A 21,616-nucleotide genomic window follows, 5' to 3' on the forward strand; every position below is an offset into this window, starting at 1 on the left:
GGTATGCATACAGCATGCACCTTTGCTTATCAGTTTGTGTATGGCTACATATGAAATGCTTAAAAGTAACTTACATCCAGAGGAAAAAAATTGTTTGTATTTTCTCAGTTGAAGTTCTTACCTAGATTTTCCCCAGGACTGCAGCAGAGGTTGGTGTATGAGGTGTGGAAAAATGTTCGCATGAGTTGTCCACTGACTCTCCTGACCTGGTTCAGACAGTCCTGATTTTGATATCTCTTCCTGAAGAACTGCTTTCCTAGGCAATTTGTTAGGATTTCAGGTTTTTTATTATTTTTAGGCTTTTCTCCTGGCTGTATTTTGGGGGGGATGTATTGGGTTTTTTTTTCCCCTTGTTCAGTTGACTTCAAATGATCCCTGCTGCCCTGGACCAAGTGTGAAAGGAGCATGTGGGGCAGAGCGAAGGAGGAGCCCCTCACTGCAGGGAGGGGAAGGCAGCAGGGAGCAGGAGGAGGCTGCTGAGTAGGTGTTGGAAGGAATAACCCCATAAACACGTGTGAGGTCAGCCCTGGGGACAATACAAGGAAAGCAGCAGGGAGTTGGGGAAAATCGGTGTGACTGGTTGAAGTGAAAGAAGAGATGGAAGGTGAATGCACAGGTGCATTTTTAGACACGCAGAGGTGGCACATCTCACTTGATCTATTTACACACAGAATTCCCTCCTTTCCCTTCCTTAAGAAATTACAGGTATATTGGTTCTGCTGATCTTTTTAAGTGCATCTTTTGGGATTTAGTAGTGGTTGAAGCTTCAGCAGGTTTGTTTAAGTCATGCTCATGAATGGATCCAGATTCCACCCATCTTCCCTAAAATCTGGTACAAGACTTGTCCTTAGCAGACTTTCTGATGTGCTAGAAACTATGAGGAATTTAAATTTTATCTGTTAGAACATTACAAAGATGTTGCCAGAAGCTGTAAAAATGAAAACAATAGTTTCACCTTAAAAATGCCCTTTGCCCATCAAAAGTTAGCATCAGGTTTTGGAACACTGCTGTACAAATGGCCTACAGATTAAATTGAGTTAGAAAATATATTCCAGCAAGCTCATTTTTATAGTTTGAGTTACAGCCTTTGAATTAAATGCTATGTGTGTCTTAAATAAATTAATAAAACCCTAAAAAATAATTAGGTGGAGTACAGGTAGAGGCACACGCTTGGATTTACATTTTAGGACAATTTCGTTAAGTAGCTTTTGGGAATGTGGTATGTGCCAAACATGCAGAAAATAAGAAAAGGGAGTGTAAGTATATTTTCTCAGTGCAAATTAAGTTACTTGTGGTATAATATTACTCTCATCTAATTAAGCACTATTCTCAGTCTCTTGTCTCAAATATGAAGCTAAATCTCAGTTCAGTGGTGTGCAGAGCTCTGAATGCCAAATCAATGTTTCAGTATTTTCTCTTTCTCTGGTAATAATAAACTAATTGATCTAAATATATAAGTAGAAAAAAAATTGAGATTTATATCCAGGAAGCATTTTTATAGCAAGACAAAAGGAAGTGTAATGTTACTTGTTATCATCTTGCTATTTATTTTGCTCTTTTTAGATTGGACAGTCTGAAGTTTACCTTATCAGTCCTGACACAAAAAAAGTAGCAATTGAAAAAAGCTTTAAAGAAATATCCTTTTGTTCTCAGGTAAGATTGCAGTGTATTCTTTCTCTCTTTTTTTGTTTAAATATTCTCCACTTGTGAATGCTCATGTACTCCTCTCTCCTAGCATTTCAAATGGATTCTCATCCCAGCGGTTTCAGTAATTGCTATTGACAAGTTGCTAGTTAATCAGTAATTTTGTAAAACCGTCATTCTTTTCTCATGCTTTGCATTGTAATTTCTGAGGTAAAGACTCACTTCTGTGTGTGGTGGATGAGTAATATGAGCTAGAAGGAACACCGTGGTCAGTTCTAGTTTGAAATTTCAGCGGGCATGATTCACAGTTGTGCAAATCTGGGATTCTCCGAGACATATTTTTCAAGAAGTGATAATGAAAGGAGATAAACGATATGTAAGAGTTCTCTGAAAAATACTTCAAAAATACTTTTTTTTTCCAAGAGTATAAATTGCATGTGTGTAAAAGAAGAGAATCCTCTGCTACGTAGAGGTAGTGTGTGTGATGCACTGAGGGCAAGCATATTTCAAAGCCTCCTCATTCACTATTAATCCCTGTTACTTATCCCACAGGGTGTGTTTCCCTGTCCTTCACTTATTTTCATGGCTCTGATTTTGATTTTGCATGGATTATGTGAGGGTGCAATTTATCTAATGATTTATTTTGAGCGGTGATGTTTTGAAAGGGAGGCAGCTTACACGTGTTAAGATGCAGTAATGGCATTGCATAGGTTACATGGGCATGTGATTCACACTCAGCTACTGCAACAGCTCAGCGGTGTGAGGGCAGAACAGTTACCGTCACGTCAAGGACATTGGACAGCTCGGGCAATTACAGCACTCCTGTATGGGCAGCTGCACTAACTGCTGGCAGGTCCTGTGTACAGGAGCGGAGGATTCTCCTTTGAGAGTTACTCGAGTATCAACCTGCAGACTGAAACGACTGTTCATAAAGACATTTCATAGACCAGTTGCTTTTGTTAGCTAACCAGTGTCATGATGCAGGGATTTGTCTTCCACTAGCCATTTTCTGTCCTGCAGAGCATTATTTGTATTTAGTTTGTCTGTGTACCAGATTTGATTCAGTTTAAATGAATGGGGAGATTGAACTTAATTCATTAAACTAGGATAGAGTCCTTAGAGAACACTTAATTCCTTTAAAACGTGTTATAGATTATTTTAGTTTAAAACCCTGAGAAATTACCCTGAACTATAATTATATAAATAAACTTACATTTATTGAGGAATGGATAGTTTAACTAAAAATTCACCTTGAATTAAGCCAATGCAATGCTTGTTTGTACTGTGGGGCTTGGGTGGGAATATGACCTAGTATACCAGGATGTGAATTTTGCCACTCTTTCTTGCACTAGGAACTATTTTGCACTTGGCTTACTTGCATAGTGTAGATCTACTCAGTGCATCACAGGCTCTCGTTTTAATGATGTTGGGGCAAAACTTTTTTTTTTTGCAGTAGGTTTATTTACCCATTTTTAAATATAAGGAATATGATTTGCTGTTATTTGCTTCTAGCTTTTTTGGATTTTTTTTTTTTTCTCATAAATGACTTTGTTTTTTAATTTGATGAGGATAGCTTTCATCACTAAACATACAGGTACCTATTCTGAAAATTCAGAGTAAACATAAGTAGTTTGCATGCCGTCAGAGCAAGAGCTTTGAAGAGAACTCCTTAATCACAGAAAAATCTTTATCCCCATTGTTCCCTTAGGCCATCTCCTTAGGCAGGAGCTAGTTAGGTAGACTTTGTGACTTGCCCTGAAGGTCAGCAGATGGTTGTGCTCCTCAGAGCAGTAGGAATGAGATTCTGATTGAATTCTCCCCTCCTGTCTGAATAATGTGCTACTGGGCAGATGTTATGTCAGTTGGGCAAATATTGGTATTGGGGTACAGAGGGCTTTTCCCCCAAGTATGCACATTTCAGAAGACTTGACGGAACGATCTTGCGGACTCATCTTGATCATACAAGAACTTCAGTAATCTTTTCTTGGAGGCACTGGAGTTAAATTATAAGGGATATCGGAATCAGTACTTAATTTCCAGAGTGCCCAATCCATCAGTGAGATATTATAATGGCAGAAAGAAGTATGTGGTCCTGGAGCAGTATCTGAATTAGCTAATCTGAAACAGCTAAAACCGTTTGCCAGTTTGTCACAGTTTTTGCGTGCGGGGCCGTGATCCCAGGTGGGCTTCCTCCACAGTAGCAGCTGGGGTTTCAGGAGAAGAAATGGTCTTTCAGAAGAAGAAACACGGGCTGGGGGGGTTAGAGATGGGGGCTTTCTGTACACATCTCTGTGGATGATGGAGGGAGAGAGAGTCTGTGGGTTGCCTCAGCCTGTTCTTGCTTTATCACATAGCTGCCTCCTAAAATGCTTAGCCTGGACATGCAATGGAGCTAGAGTTGGAGAAGCTGCAGGCTTCACTTCATTTGAATGTCCTTCTGACCTTTTTGTTCTCATGGCATATTAGTGCCTGATGTTTGTGTAATAAAGCCTTTGTTATCTATGTGTAATTGTCACATTCCAACAAGCCGGGCATCTCTATATATGTTAAATTATTTTCCTTCATTCAGCTGGCATGCTCTGAAGGTTTATTGTTAGTATTTTGAATGATAAGACAACATTGTTCGGATTGCTTAAGGATATCTGATGCTGTAACATGTTCTTTTTTAGGAAACCTGGTCATTTTGTTTTATAGAAGTATTCACTTTTTATGCTTTTTAAATGCTTTTTAAAAATGTTTTCTTCATGATAAAAAGACAAAGAGATATTCAGTGATTCTTGCCGTGTTAACAAGGAAAAGCAAAAAAAACCCAACACAACAAAAAAGTCCTGCTTGGCATTCTTCAGATTGTTTAAATTTCACTGAAATTTCTGATTTACTGTGATTCATTATGATTTTTGATACAACAGTTTATTGCCTCTCTTTACCTGACTTTAATATTGTTGTGCCATGACAGCTAGAAGGTAGTAAAATGGTGCTGAGTGTAATTGAATTCCTATAAACAGGCTCTACCACTGTGCATGTAATTCATCATCATAAGTTTTGTTTTTTTTTTTTTACCGAGAATGTTGCACTGGGATCACCTAACTCTATTCATCTGAATGTCTTTTCATAAAAGAAAAAAATTCCCAGCAATTAAAAAACCTTCTTAGCATTTTACCGGGATGTACTGTTTATCTACTGTTGCAAGTAGTTTGTGCCTGAATTTGCATGCCTTTTAGGGGAAATAAATGCTTCCATGAGTGATCTTTAAGTAATATATTTAACCATTTTCATTTTTTAACTAGCCAAGCTTTTCTTCAGGTGAAAAAAAAAATTTTTTTATCCATTTTTCACTATTGCTTTGATTTGCTCTTACAAAGGTAAAGCAATTGATGACCGCTTAAGCAAAAGAGAAGAAAAACAGAGCGAGCTTTTTTCCCCATGCTATTTCCGATATTGAGTAAAATACATCTTGAATAGTACTTCTTCATCCTTGTAAGTGTTTTCCAATGGATTTATTATAATTCAGTCATTTAAAAAAAAAAAAACAAAACCAACAAAACATCCTCTGACTTAAGTGAAATTTAAAAGATTAATGAAGTAATAGGTTCTATAACAGAATAGATTTTTAATGGCCGGATGACTTCAGTGTAGCTGAACAGAGATATGTGACCTATCTGTAATGCTGTTGGGCCTTTCATGCTTTTGTTACTGGAAGAAATAGAGGTACAAAATATTGAAAGTAAATATGACTCCTTCACTACTGTTGTTTTTGTGCTAGGGAATTAGACATGTGGATCACTTTGGGTTCATCTGCAGAGAGTCTTCAGAAAATGGAGGCTTCCACTTTGTTTGCTATGTGTTTCAGTGTACAGATGAAGCACTGGTAAGTAAAAGAAAAGAAGAGCCTAATAGAATATTAGGCCCTAAAAGTCTTCTATTGCTCTGTATTTTATTAAATATCTTCAAATCCTGCTCCACTCAGAAATACAATTATTTCAAAAATGTAACTAACAGCAGTCTGCAAAGGAACTTTTAATTTTTTTTTAAAAGCAGAAGTTTAAATCCCCTTTAAAATCCAATAAAAATTCCTTTCATTGCACAAACTAAGTTAGACTGTATGCCTCTTTTTTGGAACAGGTTTTTTTAATAGTGTACCTGTTAAGAAAATCAGGACTACACTACTGTGCTCTAGGTCAGGCCAGTGTGTTACAACTGCAGTAAGCTTTTTTTATCACAGACAAGAAAAGATTTCTAGGTAGAGGTAATATATTTTATTAGACCACAGTGATAAAATTCGGTGGCCAGGAAGAGATACAACTTCACAATGAGTTTTGTCTTGCTTGTGTGTTTGTGCGCAGAAGGGGCACGGGAACAGCTTTTCTTTTTAAGCATAAGCACATTCCCAAGCAAGTGTCAGTATCATTCTAAAAGACTGTTGTGTTTGTGTTAAGGAAAACAGAAGCTCAGTGGAGGAGTGAAATTCTGTTCTTTTGCATTCTGTTCTTTTCAGGTTGATGAAATCATGATGACATTGAAACAGGCTTTCACCGTAGCTGCTGTGCAACAAACTTCCAAGGCACAGCCTCAGCTCTGTGAAGGATGTCCTATGCAAAGCTTGCATAAACTCTGTGAAAAGATAGAAGGTGAGGTTTAAAGAATTTTCTGATCGAATATTTTTTCTAACAGTTTTACTAGGGGACAATCTTACATGTGAAACTCTAAGGGTTTAAAAAGAGCTTGGGACTTGGGGTGGAGGGTTGAAAGCCAGTCTTTTTGTTTAGAGGACTGCAATGTAAAGTTATCTGTAAGGTAATAATTTTCTAACAAAAGTTATGCTCCTTGTATTTTAGTTAAATTTTTAAAAACTGATTAAGAGTCTAAATATTACTGAATTGCAGCTAGCTTGGCTTTATTCATCATATAAACAGAGGATTGTAGATAAGAAGCTTCTCAAGAATACATAGAATACATGCTGCAATAGCTATGACCTGCTGTCCTATTGAATCTACTTAGATACTGGCATTACGGTAGCACTAAACATGAACCAGACAGTGAGCTTTTAATATGCATGTTTGTGGTGTTGATCTATGTCCTTCATGAAAATGCAGCAGTTAGAATTGTAGTTGTTGCCCAGAAGACAAGTTGAAGACAAAAAAAAAAAATCTCTTTGCATTTCAGCAAATTTCAGTTAGGTTTTGTTCATTTAAGCGATGTCTGGGGTGAATAAAGGGCAACAGCACCTTGACAGATCATGTAACAGTAGCTTGTTGGACTAAAACCTATCTAGTATTAATTTGATGAAACTGGAGAACTTCCAAAATTACTTTTCACTCTATTTTGGTCTTCAGCTAGCTATAATTTTTGAGAAATTTCTTAAAGGCAAATGATTCTTAATGCCTTTAATCATGCCATCTGGTTAATCATATCGTCTGCTTCTGAAGGAGAAATGCCATGATCAGAAACTGAAGTACAGAATACCATTGATGGTTTGCTGTTTTTCCACAGAAAATAGAGGAAAGGAATTTAATCCAGGCTGAGAGCAGAAAAAAATAATCTGAATGAGAGGGTAGTCTGCTTTAGACTGTCAGTAAATGTTTTCAGCAAGAGGTAAAGCAAGAACTTCACTAACATGCAATAAATCTACTCTTTTGCAAAAGAGGCCAAGGCATACAAATTGGAGAAAATGGAAATTATATTTATACCACAAGCAAAATCCAAGCAGTACTGCCTAAAACACCAACAAAGTAGTCTGTTAAAATGTAGTAGATTGTGGCTTTATTTTATCTTGTGTGATAATGGAATCTTAGCTAAGAGCATAATCCTGGTCTGTGCTCAGTAAATCTCTTCATTGCAGAGTTCATGTCCCTCATTTTAAAGACATGAGTTCAGTAGTAGCTTTAAATTAACCTAGAGATCTTTCTAATGCCCTGTTATGAAATCAATGCAATGGGTCAGCTCAAGTAACTGACGAGTTTTGGCTTAAATTATGTGCATATTTATGTGATTGATTAATTCTGACAAATTTGACCCTGTGATTTGTTCTTTTTTGTTCCTCTTGGTAGGGTTACACCCTTCTAAGACTAAACTAGAACTACAAAAGCATCTCACAACACTAAATAACCAGGAGCAGGCCTCTGTTTTTGAAGAGGTTAAGGTAAGCTCTTTGTTTCCTACAAGATTTTAAAGCAATTTATGTTTTTGGCTAACATAAGTGTGAAGCACCAAAGTTATTTTCAATTTTTTGTGAATTACTCATTATCTTTATTTAATAGACTGTTAATCACCTTATGCTTTAATTTCAATATCATTCTTTTTCTAAAGCTGTTAAAAACTTGTCTTTTGATGAAAATGGCTTATTTTACTCATTTTTCTTCCCCTAATACTACTTGTTTTCCATGAAAATGTTGACTTCTTACTGAGTAAAACTGCACACATTTTTTGTGGGTGAAGGCAGTAACTTGTACTTGTTACAAAGTAACAAACTGTTACTTTGACCAGAACAAATTACTGTAACATTCCCAGATCAGAAAATTTCGTGCCTAAAATTTATCCTAGATCTTAGGACTTGTCAAACTAACTAAAAAAGTTTAACTTTCTATCTTCTGAATGAAATCCATTTTAGCACAGAGGAAAGCATAGCTTTTCACAGATGATGAACATTGTGGGAAATGTCATTGGGCTTAGCACACTATTGAAGATTAGGAAATTTCAGACTTTTTTAAAAATAACGTTTCCTTCCTCTCTTGAGTCATTTCAGTTTCTTTGTGTGTTTCCATGTGGCAGTTTATCATCCAGTACCAAATTTGGAAGTTACTTCCATGAGCGATTCCATAAGCTAAGTAATTTCTTAGATTACAGCAGCTAGCTGGCACTGTTGCCTTTTAGTATTCTGCACACATTTTAGTGGTCTAAAGCTTCTAGTAGTCACAGGAAACTGTTAATTGCTTCTGGCGAGAGCCTGCAAACAATTAACTTGGTAAAACCAAGGGTAAAGTACGTCTTTCTTGCCTATCTTTTTCAGCTGATTTTTTTGAGTTGGACTGCCTGAAATTTTAGTTGTTGCATTCTTACAGCTCCGTATGTTGGAACCATGATTTGCATTCTTAGATAACTGTCTTTCTAAGGATATTTTTATTAATCTGATACGCTACCCAGGCATTAGGTAATTCATACAGTATCCTCTGCATTACATCAATAGGCTTAAAACAGTGTATGCTTTTCAAAAGCTAGGTTTCTGGGATTAAATTCTATAATAAATTGTTTTAAAAACATTTTCTTTTACAATAGTTCAGATCTAAATAGAATGCAACAGAGACAAATATGTTCACCTACTGCACTAATTTTTAAAATACCTATGTCATTTCCAAAAAAAGAAATGTCCAATGAGAAGGATTTCTCGGAGAAGGGTTGTGCATCATAACTGCAAGACAGTACTTCATGTGTGCTACAAGCTCAGAAATACAGTGTTTTGGTCTTCTTTACATCAAAAGCAAATTGGCAAATTTTATTTTTTAAAGTCTTTATTTGCTTGTGGCAATTTGATACCTCTACAGTTGTCCTTTATCTTTCATGTAAATTCTGTCATGTATGAAGTGAGGTCAAGTGTTTCTTTGGCTGTGTTGCTGCTTTACATGGGACACTGGTGTCCTCTGGTGGACTGAAGTGGTAGCATTAACCAAGTTAAACTTGTTCTTACACTAACAATGTATTGACAGGGACAAAATGAAAAGAGTAAATATTTGCTAACTGTTACACAAATGTATAATTACTGTGCATGTGGTGTTTTCAATTAAAGAAATTAAGACCAAGAAATGATCAAAAAGAGAATGAGTTGGTTATCTCTGTTTTGAGAAACATGTATGAAGAAAAACAGAAGGACCATGTTCATGTTGGAGAAGCTAAACAGGTAAGTAACCATTCAGTTTTAGTTCGTGTAAGGAGGAGCCAGGAAAAAGTCTTCCATTCCATTTTTATATCTTTCCAAAGGCAAATTTCCATCACTGATATTTTGGAACTTCAGACTGTAGGCAGTGGTGAACACTGTTTTTGCTTATGATTCATAGGCTATTGTCGTGCGCCAAAACAGGCATATCTCAGATTTTGAGGTACCTGGTACAGTCTGATTTCAGGCCTAGGAGACAGAGACGCAAACAAGGTAGACCACTAATTTGGTTGTTTCTTTCTTCTCACTACAATGAAAATTCAATGTATGCGAGGGAATATATAACGAATTTGTAATTGCTTTCAGCCGATCTGTGGCATTTGCCATCCCACTGTCTGTCTGTGTGAGTCAGTGTCCTGACAACACATTGGATTTGATCCTTGATAAAGACTGTTACATTTACTTGATAGCTGGCAGTTATTTCTTGTGTGCAAACCACCATTTGAAGTGGCCTTAAGGAGGAGTAGCTGAGGAGGATTGCTGCAGAAACAGCAGCAGAGACTGTCATCCATTTCCAAAGAGCTGAGCTACCCTTCATTCTGTATCAGGTTACATCAGTGCTGTTTAACTGGCTATTTATACAGCACAGTTAAGATTTTTTCAAAAGGGATTAATGATTTTGGATGCCTTGGTTTGTGACTAACTAACCTGAGACACCTTGAGGAGGTCTGTATTTAAAAGAGGATCAGCACCCGTTCTCTGGAAACTTTCAGTTCCAATTATTTGACCCTTTTAAAAATCTTGTCCCACCACTGCTGGCCAGTAATTGTGATGACTGCTGTTGGCCGTTTGTGATGTAAACTAGCCAATGAATATATGGAGAATAATTAGACCCCTGAAGAAATTGGGGAAATAGCAGCAAGCCTTCATTTACTATTTGTTCACTTTGTTAATCACTTCCCCTTTTATGGCTTACTGGCTAATTATTGACCTCTCTGAGAAAGCAGGAAGAAAACTTTGCATATTTTGTTCTCTGATTTCTTGTCTTGGGCATCTCTCCAGAAATACGTTTTTAAGAAAAAAACATTGTAGTTATGGCATGACAGGGAGAAACATGGCCTGAGGTCCTCGATCATCATACCTGAAATATTTTTATTTGGTCTAATGCCAGCTGATTATCAAATCATTGTCAGTCACGAATGGCTTGGAAATAGGGATATACGAAGCAAAGTAATATCTTAATATGTCTTCGGTGTCATTTGAAAATTCCTAAGGCCTGCTGCAGTCTGTTTGCTCAGTTCCTGGAACCAAAATTGGTTAATCTGACACTTGCAAAGATGCCAATGCTCTAAGAACAGAGTTGACTTGCCCTCAGTCCATCGTTTGTCTTAGCATAACATTTTATATTTACTCTGATAATTTCTCTCCAGAGCTGTGTAATAGCAGATACCTTTGAACGTGTGCTCTGGCAGTGTTATTTGTCTCGGCAATCATTAACCCATGACATCCTGATGTGCGTGTTCCCTTCTTTTCTGCATAGGTATTCACTTTCGTGCTTTTCATCACATTTTTTTTTTTTAATATTTAAATCAGGGGAGGAAAAAAATGAAATGTGATACTAGTACATGGATCTTATTTAACAAAAATGACCTTCAAAATAAGTGTCTTTTCATCAGAACATAATAGCAGGCAGCATCTGATTTGCCCTTTGAGGATAAGATGAGTGAAGGTAAAAAGAAAATACAGAAGCCTGTAACTTTGTCGTACTGGAAATAGGATGCTTTAAAATTATAACTAGGCAGGACTATTTGGTGATGATGATGATGTGCTGTTCAGCTGCCCACATACTAATAGTTACATAGCTCAAGCATTCAAATCTCTGAAATTAGGGCAAGGTAGAGAGGGCTACGGTGCCTGGCAGCCTCAAGGTGAACCCCCCAAAATAACACTGAAAACGGTGCTGTGGTTTCTACTGCACGTGTTAGGTTTGGATGGTAATATTTGCACCATAGTGTCATTTTTGTATTCATTACACTAGTCTTTGCAAGCACTAAAAATGGGCTGAAATATTTATTTAAAAAGCAAAATTCTCAATAGACTGTTAGCTTTAAGGTGGAAGTGTTTCTACTGGTGAAATATATAGAAGAGTTAGATTGTTATATATCTTCCTGGCCCTTAGAAAGCCCCATTTTAATATAATGGAGACACTTGAGAATTCTTATTAATTATGAGCTTCATCAATTTTTATGAATTTCTTTGCTGAAGAAAAGTAAGTCCATCAGAAATCTCTAATCTGTTACTCTTAAACATTTAGAATTTGTACAAATGTACTTTGGCATTAAAGAAAATTTGTCAACACAGCCATAAATCCCTGTCAAAATGGCAATTCTTCTGAAGCATTCTACTACACTCAACACATTTCCTTTAATAGATTTCCTGGTCTTATGTTAGGATAGTTTGTTATACTTCAATATAAGTATCAGTAGAGAAAAAGGCATGAAAAGCCAAGGACACTGGGAGAAAGTATTGATTCAGGTTACAGGAGTCTTCAGACTGTTCATTGAGATTCTGCTCCATGCTGTTGCGTATTTCACATTTATGTTTTTAAACAATTGCAGACTTCACAACCCCCTGCTGAGAATGCTGTAAATGAGGTGCCCAGCAGTGCTCCGAGATTCAGATTAGATATGTTAAAGAACAAAGCAAAAAGATCTTTGACAGAATCATTTGAAAGTATTTTATCACGTGTAAGTATCTTGATGTTTATTGCCTCTGAACATAATTTCATTGTTTTATTTATTTGAATGATAGAAAAGTCATATTTGTTATCCTTCCAGGTTGTAGCCAAGTGGTTATTAAAGGCACAGTGACAAAAATATTTAAGTGTACGTGTTAGAAGGAGACAAAACAAAGCAGGGCTTTGGTAGAGAGAATACCAAGTCCTGGAAGAAGTGAACTAATTGCTAGATAAGAAATAGTGTATATAGGCATTTCAAAAAATTAATATGAAGTTGAGTATGACAACTTATGAAAAGCACCCATTGTTTTATTTCTCTTTCGAATTTGGAAAATTAAAGAAGTAATTATAATTGTTCACTTCTCTTTATGTAGAAGGAAATTATTAGGGAACTGTCTAAGCGTTCCTAATGAGACAGTATTTATTAGTGACACAGAGCTGATGAATAATGGGGCATCTGAACTTTTAAAGGCTAGAGATTATTTGAAGGTGAGGGGTGTAAAGAACTTCAGAAGGCACTAAGAATATGAAGGCATTTATGCAATATTGCATCAGGTAAAATTCTTTGTAAACAGTGTCTGGCAATACCTATTAGTGGGAAAAACTTGAGCTCCTATGTAATAGTGATCCCCAAGAAAACATGTTGAGAAAATGTTTATCATGAACAGATGGCTGAAAATATCTGCTGAAAGTATACAGTAGCGGTTAAGAAAACAAATCAGATGTCAAGTTTAAGCGCTACTTAAACCTACAGAGTGTCTTCTCATTCAAATATTATTTGTTTTGCTCCTCATGGAAAAAGTCTGAGGAAAATAATAGGAGACTTGGAAGGACTTCTGCTTGACAAAGGATTAAAAAAATCAGACCTTCTCCCTCTTTAAAAAAAAAAAAAAAGAGTTGTGACAGAATGCCAAACAACAAATATTAAGGAACAAAAACTGGGCATTCTCATTTCTCATCAGCAAACAGTTAAATTGAAGCAAGATCTTGTACAGTTTATTGGCTCATAGACGTGCAACTTGTAGTGACAAGACTAGGCTTTCAAAGCTTATTTCAGACATCGTATTTAACCTGTCTCCATGAAACAAATGATGGCAATAGCGTGTTCTCCCTGTTATAATTATGCATACAGAGAGAATTTTTAGTTTAATCTCCCTTCATTACTTCCCAGCCAGCATTTCTAGAATTCACCCCCATAAAATCCTGCTGTGGATGTGTTCGGGATGTGAAACATAATGTTAGCATTGTTACACTAACTACAGTAGTTACTGTTCTAATTTTTGCCAGTTTGTCCTGACTGGCATGAGGTCTCTTCATGTAAGCACAGCTATATATTGGTTGCATTTTCACTGTCATGGCTGTTTTGATGGGAATTCTTAATTTTGATCAGATCTGAGGCAAAACGTTTATTCTGACCTTCAAGGAGAGAACAGTCACTATTGTGAATAACGATAACATTTTCTATTTTACCTGGAATAACAGTTCACAGAGAACATAAGCCTTAACTTCAGAACATAAAAAAATGATACCATTTAAGGTTAGGAAGATACAAGTTCCATAGTTCCATAGCACATAAGAATCCATCAGTAGGTTTCTTGATATTTCTCTTGGTTACATAAAAACATTAGTCAAACAAATTATACAAAAATATTGTTGAACAGATTATACAAAAATATTTTGCTTTCTGATTTGTAGGCATTGAAATGATAATACCAGAAATTATGTTTTGCTGTGTATTAAATTTATATGGTTTTAAGTCCTTTGTAATAGACAGCCTTTTCATTTCTTTGTATCTTGGTAAGTACCTAGTGTGAAAATTTCCTGCTTGGAACACAGAAGGTACTTTTAACAGTAGCTACAGTACATGTGTGCAGTATGTGATTATGTACATATCATGGAAAGCAAATCATTACCCACCAGAATTCCTTAATTCCACAGGATCCTTTAAAATGTCGGTGACTGTCCTGAATGAAGCCTCTGTTTTTCACAGGGGCAAAGGCTGTTCTTAGGCATTTCAGGAAATTAAATTTGATACTGTCTTTGAAAATTACAAATTCTGACTATGCTACACAAATCTCTTTTTGGTATGCCTGATATATTATAATCTTAACTGCTGGTGTGCTTTATCTCTACAGGGCAGTAAAGCCAGAGGTCCGCTGGACAGTTCTGGTGCTGTGGATTTGGACAGCTCCATGTCCAGTACCTTAAGCAGCAAGAGTAAAGTAAGTAAAGCCTGGGGTGAATGTACATATTTAGAAACTTCAGATAATATTTCCTGAAACAACTAGTCAGATGTGAAATGCCGTTACCAATTGCTCATATAACTGTTCTGTTCTAACATTGTGCATTTTGTTTTGATTATTTTTTGGGAGTAGACAAGCTAACTGATAGTGTGTGAAAAGAAATAAACCTCAGAACAGCCAAACAGTGTGATAAAAACAGTATCACAGGGTAGGGGGGGAGTAGGTATGTCCTTTTCTTCCTACCTGTAAGAGTCCTGCTGCCACTTGCTGATCCATAGGGAGTGTCTTTATTCCTGTGCTGAATCCCTCTGAGAGTGACGGGGCTGCATTCATTACAGGCAGCCTCTTGGAGCAGCCACTGCCTTTCCTTTTTTTCTTTTCCTAGCTTGAAGCAATAGTTAAGTTTTTTAGAATTTGCAAGTTGGTTACCCAAATCATTTTTCATATATGTAACATGTTAGAATATGTGAGAGTCCTCCGAGGGACAACTTGAACAAAGTAATTTCCCAGTTTACTCTGGTAATGGAGATTCAGGCTAAGAAATAGCAGTCACATGTCAATACAATGGTGATTGTCAACGACAATGCTGTTACCTGTAGAGTTTCACTCGAGATTTCCATAGTTTTTGACAAGATGGGACTCATGGTAAATCTGTGCTTCTGTTCTCTAGAAGTTTCAAGTTGCTTTCAGGCCTTTCATTCTGTTCCCCATGCTATGGAAAGGAACAGTGCAATTGGGGCTCCATTTGAATTAGAAATGCCTTGTACTGTATATAAACATATATTTTGTATGTATGTATCTTATTGTGTGAGTCTATGTGAAATAAAATGTTACATAACACCATCTGAATCTTGCAACAATGTGCGGCAAAACAAATGCAATAATTACCATGCTGCTGACCCTAATGTGGTTGGTTTCAGCCCTGAAAGTACATATCGTGAATGCAGGATTGTGTTCATAAGAAACATAATACTAAAACAAGAAGTGAAGTAATTTCCCCCTTTGCGTGGTTAGAAAGCTTTTAGTCTGAATAAAACAATATAAACAAACAACATAGAAGAAGCCAGTCTTCTTCCCTGGAGGCAGCCTAGCACTCTGCAGACTTGGATACAGCTGTTGATTCTGGTCTAGTGCCTAGTCACCTACAGACTCCTGACTTCAGGTAATCAAGAGTCTGCTCTTTCTGCCTATGTTTTTGAAAGAATGGCCAACTCTGCAGGAAACACATGAGGTGGGGTATGAAGAAAAATGCATGGGTTTGGACTGAAACAGGCATCTAGTCATAGGATTAAAGTCCTTTGTGTGAATCTTCAGGTAGACAACAGGAATATTATATTGTTAGATGAGGTGCTAAATGTACAGTACTCTGAATGCCACCCTTTTCACTGCTGTTACTGTTACCCAAACCTGACCCATCTGTTCTGTTCTGACTCCATTTCTTCTGACTTGTACTCTGTCGTGGTTTAACCTGGCAGGCAGCCAAATACCGTGCAGCCGCTCACTCACTCTCCCCCTCCCCCAGTGGGACGGGGAGAGAATCGGAAGGGTAAGAGGGAGAAAAACTCGTGGGTTGAGATAAAGACAGTTTAATAGAACAGAAAAGGGAAAATAATAATGATAATGATAATATATACAAAATAAGTGATGCACAATGCAATTGCTCACCACCCACGCTGACCGATAACCAGGTAGCGATCAGTACTTCCTGGATCACGCCTCCCATTCATATACTGAGCATGACGTCACATGGTATGGAATACCCCATTAGCCAGCTGAGCTGGCTGTCCTGATTATGTTCCCTCCCATCTTGTGTACCTAGCTCAGTCAGTAGGCATGGGAGCTGTCCTTGGGCTAGGAGGGCACTTAGCAACAACTGAAAACATCAGTGTGTTATCAACATTCTCCTCATATTAAATCCAAAACACAGCACTAGGAAGAAATTTAACCCTATCCTAGCCGAAACCGGGACATACTCAACGTGCTGTAAAATACAATTACTCTCAAAATTACTTTTTCTCTGTAAAATGGAGACTGTGATTTGTTGACCTAAATGATTAATAATGAAGTCATCAAAGATTCTTTCTTTGAGCTATCATGATAAAAATATGCAAGTTTGAAGCAGGTCTCTGTGGGATGTGAATAATGATATGGAACTGCAACCTCAAAGACTGTTTTTAAACCCACGTATTGATAACCTTATTTTTCGCACTGCTAGGAACCACCATTGTGTGAAAAGGACAGAGACAGACTTCCTATGCTTCCTACAGAAGATGCTGTCAAAACCAGTGGATCAGTGGGTGATCTCTTCAGTGACGCAGATGATTCTCCTACTGAGCAGTCTGTTACGTTACCTCAGCAAAGCTTTCGGAGGCGAGCAAACACACTGAGTCATTTGCCAACAGAAAGCCAGGAATCTCTGGTACCTGTTGAAACATCACCATCTGTTCCCCAGAGGAAACTTATGAGGTATCACTCAGTGAGCACAGAGACTCCTCACAAAAGAAAGTAAGACTTATTAAAAGCAGGCTATGATTTCATTTGTTGAGGGCATATTTGGGGATGAGAATTGCGTACCAGGTATGTTCTCTTAATGGATAAGAAACTATCACAGCAGTGTGTCACTCTTTGGAGGCTTGTAGGTATCCTGTTTAAAAACACTTTTAGCCCTGTGTGCTCCACAGATCAGAGAAAACATGAGATGTGTAGTATATGTCACAAAACTGAGTGTAAGCACAACATAGGATTGCTCCCAAGGGTTTTGATTATATTTTTGCAAGCAATATTCAGTAATTTTTGTTGTTTTGATCTGCCAGCAGTATAAATAAATCTACTTCTTGTTGTCTATTTATAGAGAAAAATCCGGTAGCATTTGTGATTCTGAAAACCTTGCTAGTTGGTGAATTCATGTGTGACTTTAAAAAAAACTGACACAAATTGCCTAATCATTGATAGAGGTGAGGCTCCTGTCTAGCTTTTCAATTAGCCTATGTAGATTTTACTTGCAAAAACAAGCTACTGCTTGCCTTCATGCTAATATTCTTCAAGCTATCCTCCTTCAAAAGCCTGCCTCTACATCCCTACAGTATCCTCTTAACTTTATGGCCGTTTTTTTCCCTCCCTCTATCTGACTTTTTCCAATTGCTATGGAAACATTTCTGTCTGTAGGCTTCTGTTTTACTGCCAAAACTGCTCGTTTACACAAGTTAGGCAGTAGGAAATCTGTATGTGTTCCAGCTCATTTTTCCCTGCAGGAGGCAGGGCAGTAAACGAACATGCCTGAAATAGGCGATGACAGTGAAAAAAAGAGAATTATAGTATTTGAAGGGAAACATAACCTGGGTTGCCTTTTTGTCCCTTCTTTGAACCTTTTTAATTCTAAAATACTAGAATGTTTTTGTAGTGCAGTTTAGGACTTGTGTTGTTATCTTCGTGAGAGTTGCCTGATGCTTGTAGCTGCTTGTTCAATCAATTCCTATCTTACTATAGGATCATAATAGAAATTAAGTATATTTTTCATTTCCTTGGTTATTTCTATTTGGTTTTTTTCATGTAATTTTTAGTAAGACCTGCATGTGCCTGCTGCTTCACATAACTCAAACCAAAAAGAAATCACTGTTCTTCCCTTTCATAGCAAATGTACAGAACCAGGGGAAGTGGAAAATTTAGAAGAAAAGTATACTTAAAGTTCACAAAAATCACTGGAATGATAGACTTTTAACAAGTCTTGCACGTTTTATGAGTGTTTTTGTACAGCTTACCTCAATTCATAAATTGTTTCCAAAGTGTAAATAAATTCAGTTCTTCATGTAGGATTTCACTTCTCATCCATTAGAACTCTTGATCATATGCCTGACTTTATCATAGAAACCAAGGTGAAGCACATGAGGGAGAAAAGGGGTGTGTCATTGACGGTTTTTTAGGAGTTTAAATTTAGTCATACACTGAAATGCCTTGCTGAAGCATGTAAGTGTGTATTTGGGAGTTTGCTGATTGGGTTAAAATGCTCAGACTCTTACGGTTACTGCATTAACTGTGAAAAACATAGGAATTGGCTCATTTGTATATGCCAGGTCCCTTTCGAAGACTAGAGAAGGGATTTCACTTCTTTTTTTTTCCCCCTCCCTCCCTTCTTTCCTCTCTTTGTTTTGTTCTTTGTGCTACCTCAACTCCATCGCACTGGTTGGAATCCCACTATACGGTTTGAACGCATCTGTCGGCGAACCTAAAAGTTCTTCTGGTCAACTTGCACGTTCTCCTACTCTAGCTCGTCTTAATCCCTCGGCCTCTTCACCCAACTTTTTTAAATATCTAAGGCATAATTCAAGTGGAGAACAAAGTGGGCATTTTGCACAAAAGAGGTGAGCTAGCACCTGTACATAGTTTGGGATAGGGTTTGTTTTACCATGTAATAAATATGAAGCTCTATAGTGTAAAGAATTAAAATAATTTAATATAGACCAAAGGTGGTAGATTTTCATGGAAGAGGGAACTCTCTAACTGCTCCGCTAGTGAATGTAGAGCTGCTACTTACATAATTTTTTTGTTTTAATAAGTAAAATTCTTTCATGACAAATGAACAGATGACTTTCTTTAGAGCCAGATGCTCCAAAGCGACTTGTTATGCAGCAGACAGCAGCACTGCTTAAATTGTGTGAGGGATAAGTTGCCAAGAACCTGTGATCCAGCTCACTCTGTCCCTCCTGAATCATTCAGTTCTGTTCTGCTTTGTTCATGGTAACACAGAAACATATTAATATTCTTTTGTGGCTGACATTAAAGGCAAATTGACTAGGTTAACTAAATGGGGCAAGAAATAACAGGACTGTGGAGAGCTGATACAAAAAAAACCCACAAACAACCAAAAACCACAAACAAAACAAAAAACCATACACCCCACTCCCCCCAAAACCAAAAACCAAGAACAAACAAACAAAAAGCCCCAACCCACTAGCTCATGTATTTGTCGTGGATACTTTGAGCAGTATTAAATGATACTTTTCTGTGCTTCCTTTCTTAGAACAAAAATACATGTAGAGAACATTGAGAAAAGGACATTAACCCATCATTTCCCTGAGAACCTGAAACAAGTAGCTCCCTAAAAATCTTAACCATGAAACCCCTTCTTAACCCCTTGAGCTAAAACTGCTTATTTTAGCTCAAAAGGCTAATGAGACCAAATGTCCTTGGAAGCGCTGTCAACAGTCACTGGCCATTGGCAAGCAATTTTTATTGCTGTTGCTGTTTATTGTTTGGTTTTGTTCCCTTGGGTGAAGGTTTCCTGTTTCCCAAGATGCTGATTCTTCTGAGAAAATACTCAACTGAGAACCTTGTTTCACCAGTTCCTTCAGTTGTATTTGCTGAGTACTAACTAGCATTTCTCTTAATTTAGCTTCGCCTCAGAAGTATGGTACAGGTCAGGGGAGGAAATGTGAGTCTACAGTGTCCTCTCTACTCTTCATTTTAGTAAGACTTACTTGAATCCTGAAGGTTAAATTCTCAAAAGCAGATTTTTCCAGGTAGATTTGGTAATGATTTTGCACGCACAGTAGCAATTTCTCCTTCCCTTTCCCTGTCATTTAAGGATATACCATGTTGAACCTCTAAGTGACAAGACTGAAAACGGAAATTGATACGGATATCAAATGGGTTAATGACTTTAAATCAATAAAGTCAAACTGCCCAAGTTGATTGTATTCTGTAAATGAAATTACCGTGTAATTGTGATGGATTTACAATGCGATTGTAAGTGAAACCTGTTTGCAGGGCACACCATGCTACAGCCTTATCTTCTTTGTGCTTAGTACCAGCTACTAAAGAACAAATTCCCTTCACACTAGTGATTATCCCAGAGTATCCCCCCCATCCCGTTCACATCTTCAGGTGAGAGCGCTAAATGCCAACTAGATATATCATTATGGTTTATCAGAAGCGGTTCTTTCTTAAACTTAGTTTTTCAGGAGTAAATTCTCCTACTCACGTGTTTTTGTGTACTCCTTTGAGAAAAGGTCTTCTAGTATCATCAGCCAAGTAATTTTCTACATTTTCATTCCACGCAGAAACTTTTCGGTATCTGAGTTGTTCTCACTTCCTTCTGTTAACCTTCTGAGTATGTTGGGGGCTTGTTATTTTAAAAGAGCAGAATTATGTTGGCCAGAAGACTGTTGATGAAATTTGATTAGTGCTCCTGTCTGTTGCATAAATAGAGCCACAATCCTAAATGATCAGTCAGAAGGCTCAGCTTTTAACTTCCAAGTTTAAGTTCCAAGCTTGTCTGAATAAAACCCTGTTAATGCTTTACAAAATGGTAAAAGACTTTTTGCCACAGTCTTATTTTTCGTTTGCCAGCACAATGATTATCAGTGTCAGCTTTTCCTAACCTTTTCCCCCCAAACTTAGTCAATCATTGAAACCGATATTTAAGTAAATGTGCAGTGATAAAGTTGGCGTCAGTTCTTACCGGATTAAAGGAATTTACTTGAAACATGCACTAAAAATCTTGGGATATAGCAAAGAATAATAACTTTACTGGAAGTACATATATTTACATTGGAACATTTTAGTTTGCCCAAACAAATATGTATTTTGAAGTATCACTTTGTTAGCAGTTTCAGTTTTGACTTTGGTTTCCTTGATATTCAGGCCTTCAGGATTTAGCTGCTTTTTGTTTGAAACTTAGCAGTATGTATTATTTTTATTCTGTGGATTTATACGTCTTTGTTCTAAACTATACTTTTTCCAACTGCACTCTCAGCATCTCCTACCGTATTGCCTTAAGGAAAAAGCTTCATTCTTCCTCTTCTGTGCCAAATTTCTTAAAATTTCTGGCTCCTGTAGATGAAAATAACACCTCTGACTTTAGGAGCACAACAAGGTAGGGTTCTCTCTTAAAGTGTGGAGGTAAAACTGTATTTTCAAAGGTTTCTTTGTCTGAAATATTTCAAATGCTTCTCACACTTGCAAAACCTGGTTTGTGCAACAGTTCACTTGCATGTATTCTGCATGTGATTGCTGTCAAAAGGATGGAGCTATCCCAGACTCCTCTCCTGTTAAGATTGCAGAACTTAGCCATTTTGATGTTGTAATCGTCATGCAACTTCCATCTATGTACTTCTGTGATTATTCCTG

At 37.2% G+C, this 21,616-nt stretch overlaps 1 protein-coding gene across 1 annotated transcript in view; it reads left to right on the forward strand.

Moving 5' to 3' along the window:
- Window positions 1-21,616, forward strand: part of LOC104078404 (TBC1 domain family member 1-like) — a gene marked incomplete at both ends in the record, with an annotated part of 35,413 nt that overhangs the window by 2,060 nt on the left and 11,737 nt on the right. Inside the window, 10 exons of the mRNA XM_009580035.1 lie at window positions 1,564-1,653; window positions 5,408-5,512; window positions 6,140-6,272; window positions 7,692-7,783; window positions 9,425-9,535; window positions 12,130-12,258; window positions 14,384-14,470; window positions 16,707-16,996; window positions 18,721-18,849; window positions 21,243-21,362. Coding sequence (XP_009578330.1) covers window positions 1,564-1,653; window positions 5,408-5,512; window positions 6,140-6,272; window positions 7,692-7,783; window positions 9,425-9,535; window positions 12,130-12,258; window positions 14,384-14,470; window positions 16,707-16,996; window positions 18,721-18,849; window positions 21,243-21,362 — 1,286 coding nt within the window. The remainder of the gene's footprint in view (window positions 1-1,563; window positions 1,654-5,407; window positions 5,513-6,139; window positions 6,273-7,691; window positions 7,784-9,424; window positions 9,536-12,129; window positions 12,259-14,383; window positions 14,471-16,706; window positions 16,997-18,720; window positions 18,850-21,242; window positions 21,363-21,616) is intronic.

The sequence above is a fragment of the Fulmarus glacialis genome, unplaced genomic scaffold, assembly GCF_000690835.1.
Source record: "Fulmarus glacialis isolate BGI_N327 unplaced genomic scaffold, ASM69083v1 scaffold47066, whole genome shotgun sequence".
In the NCBI taxonomy this organism is placed as follows: Eukaryota; Metazoa; Chordata; class Aves; order Procellariiformes; family Procellariidae; genus Fulmarus; species Fulmarus glacialis.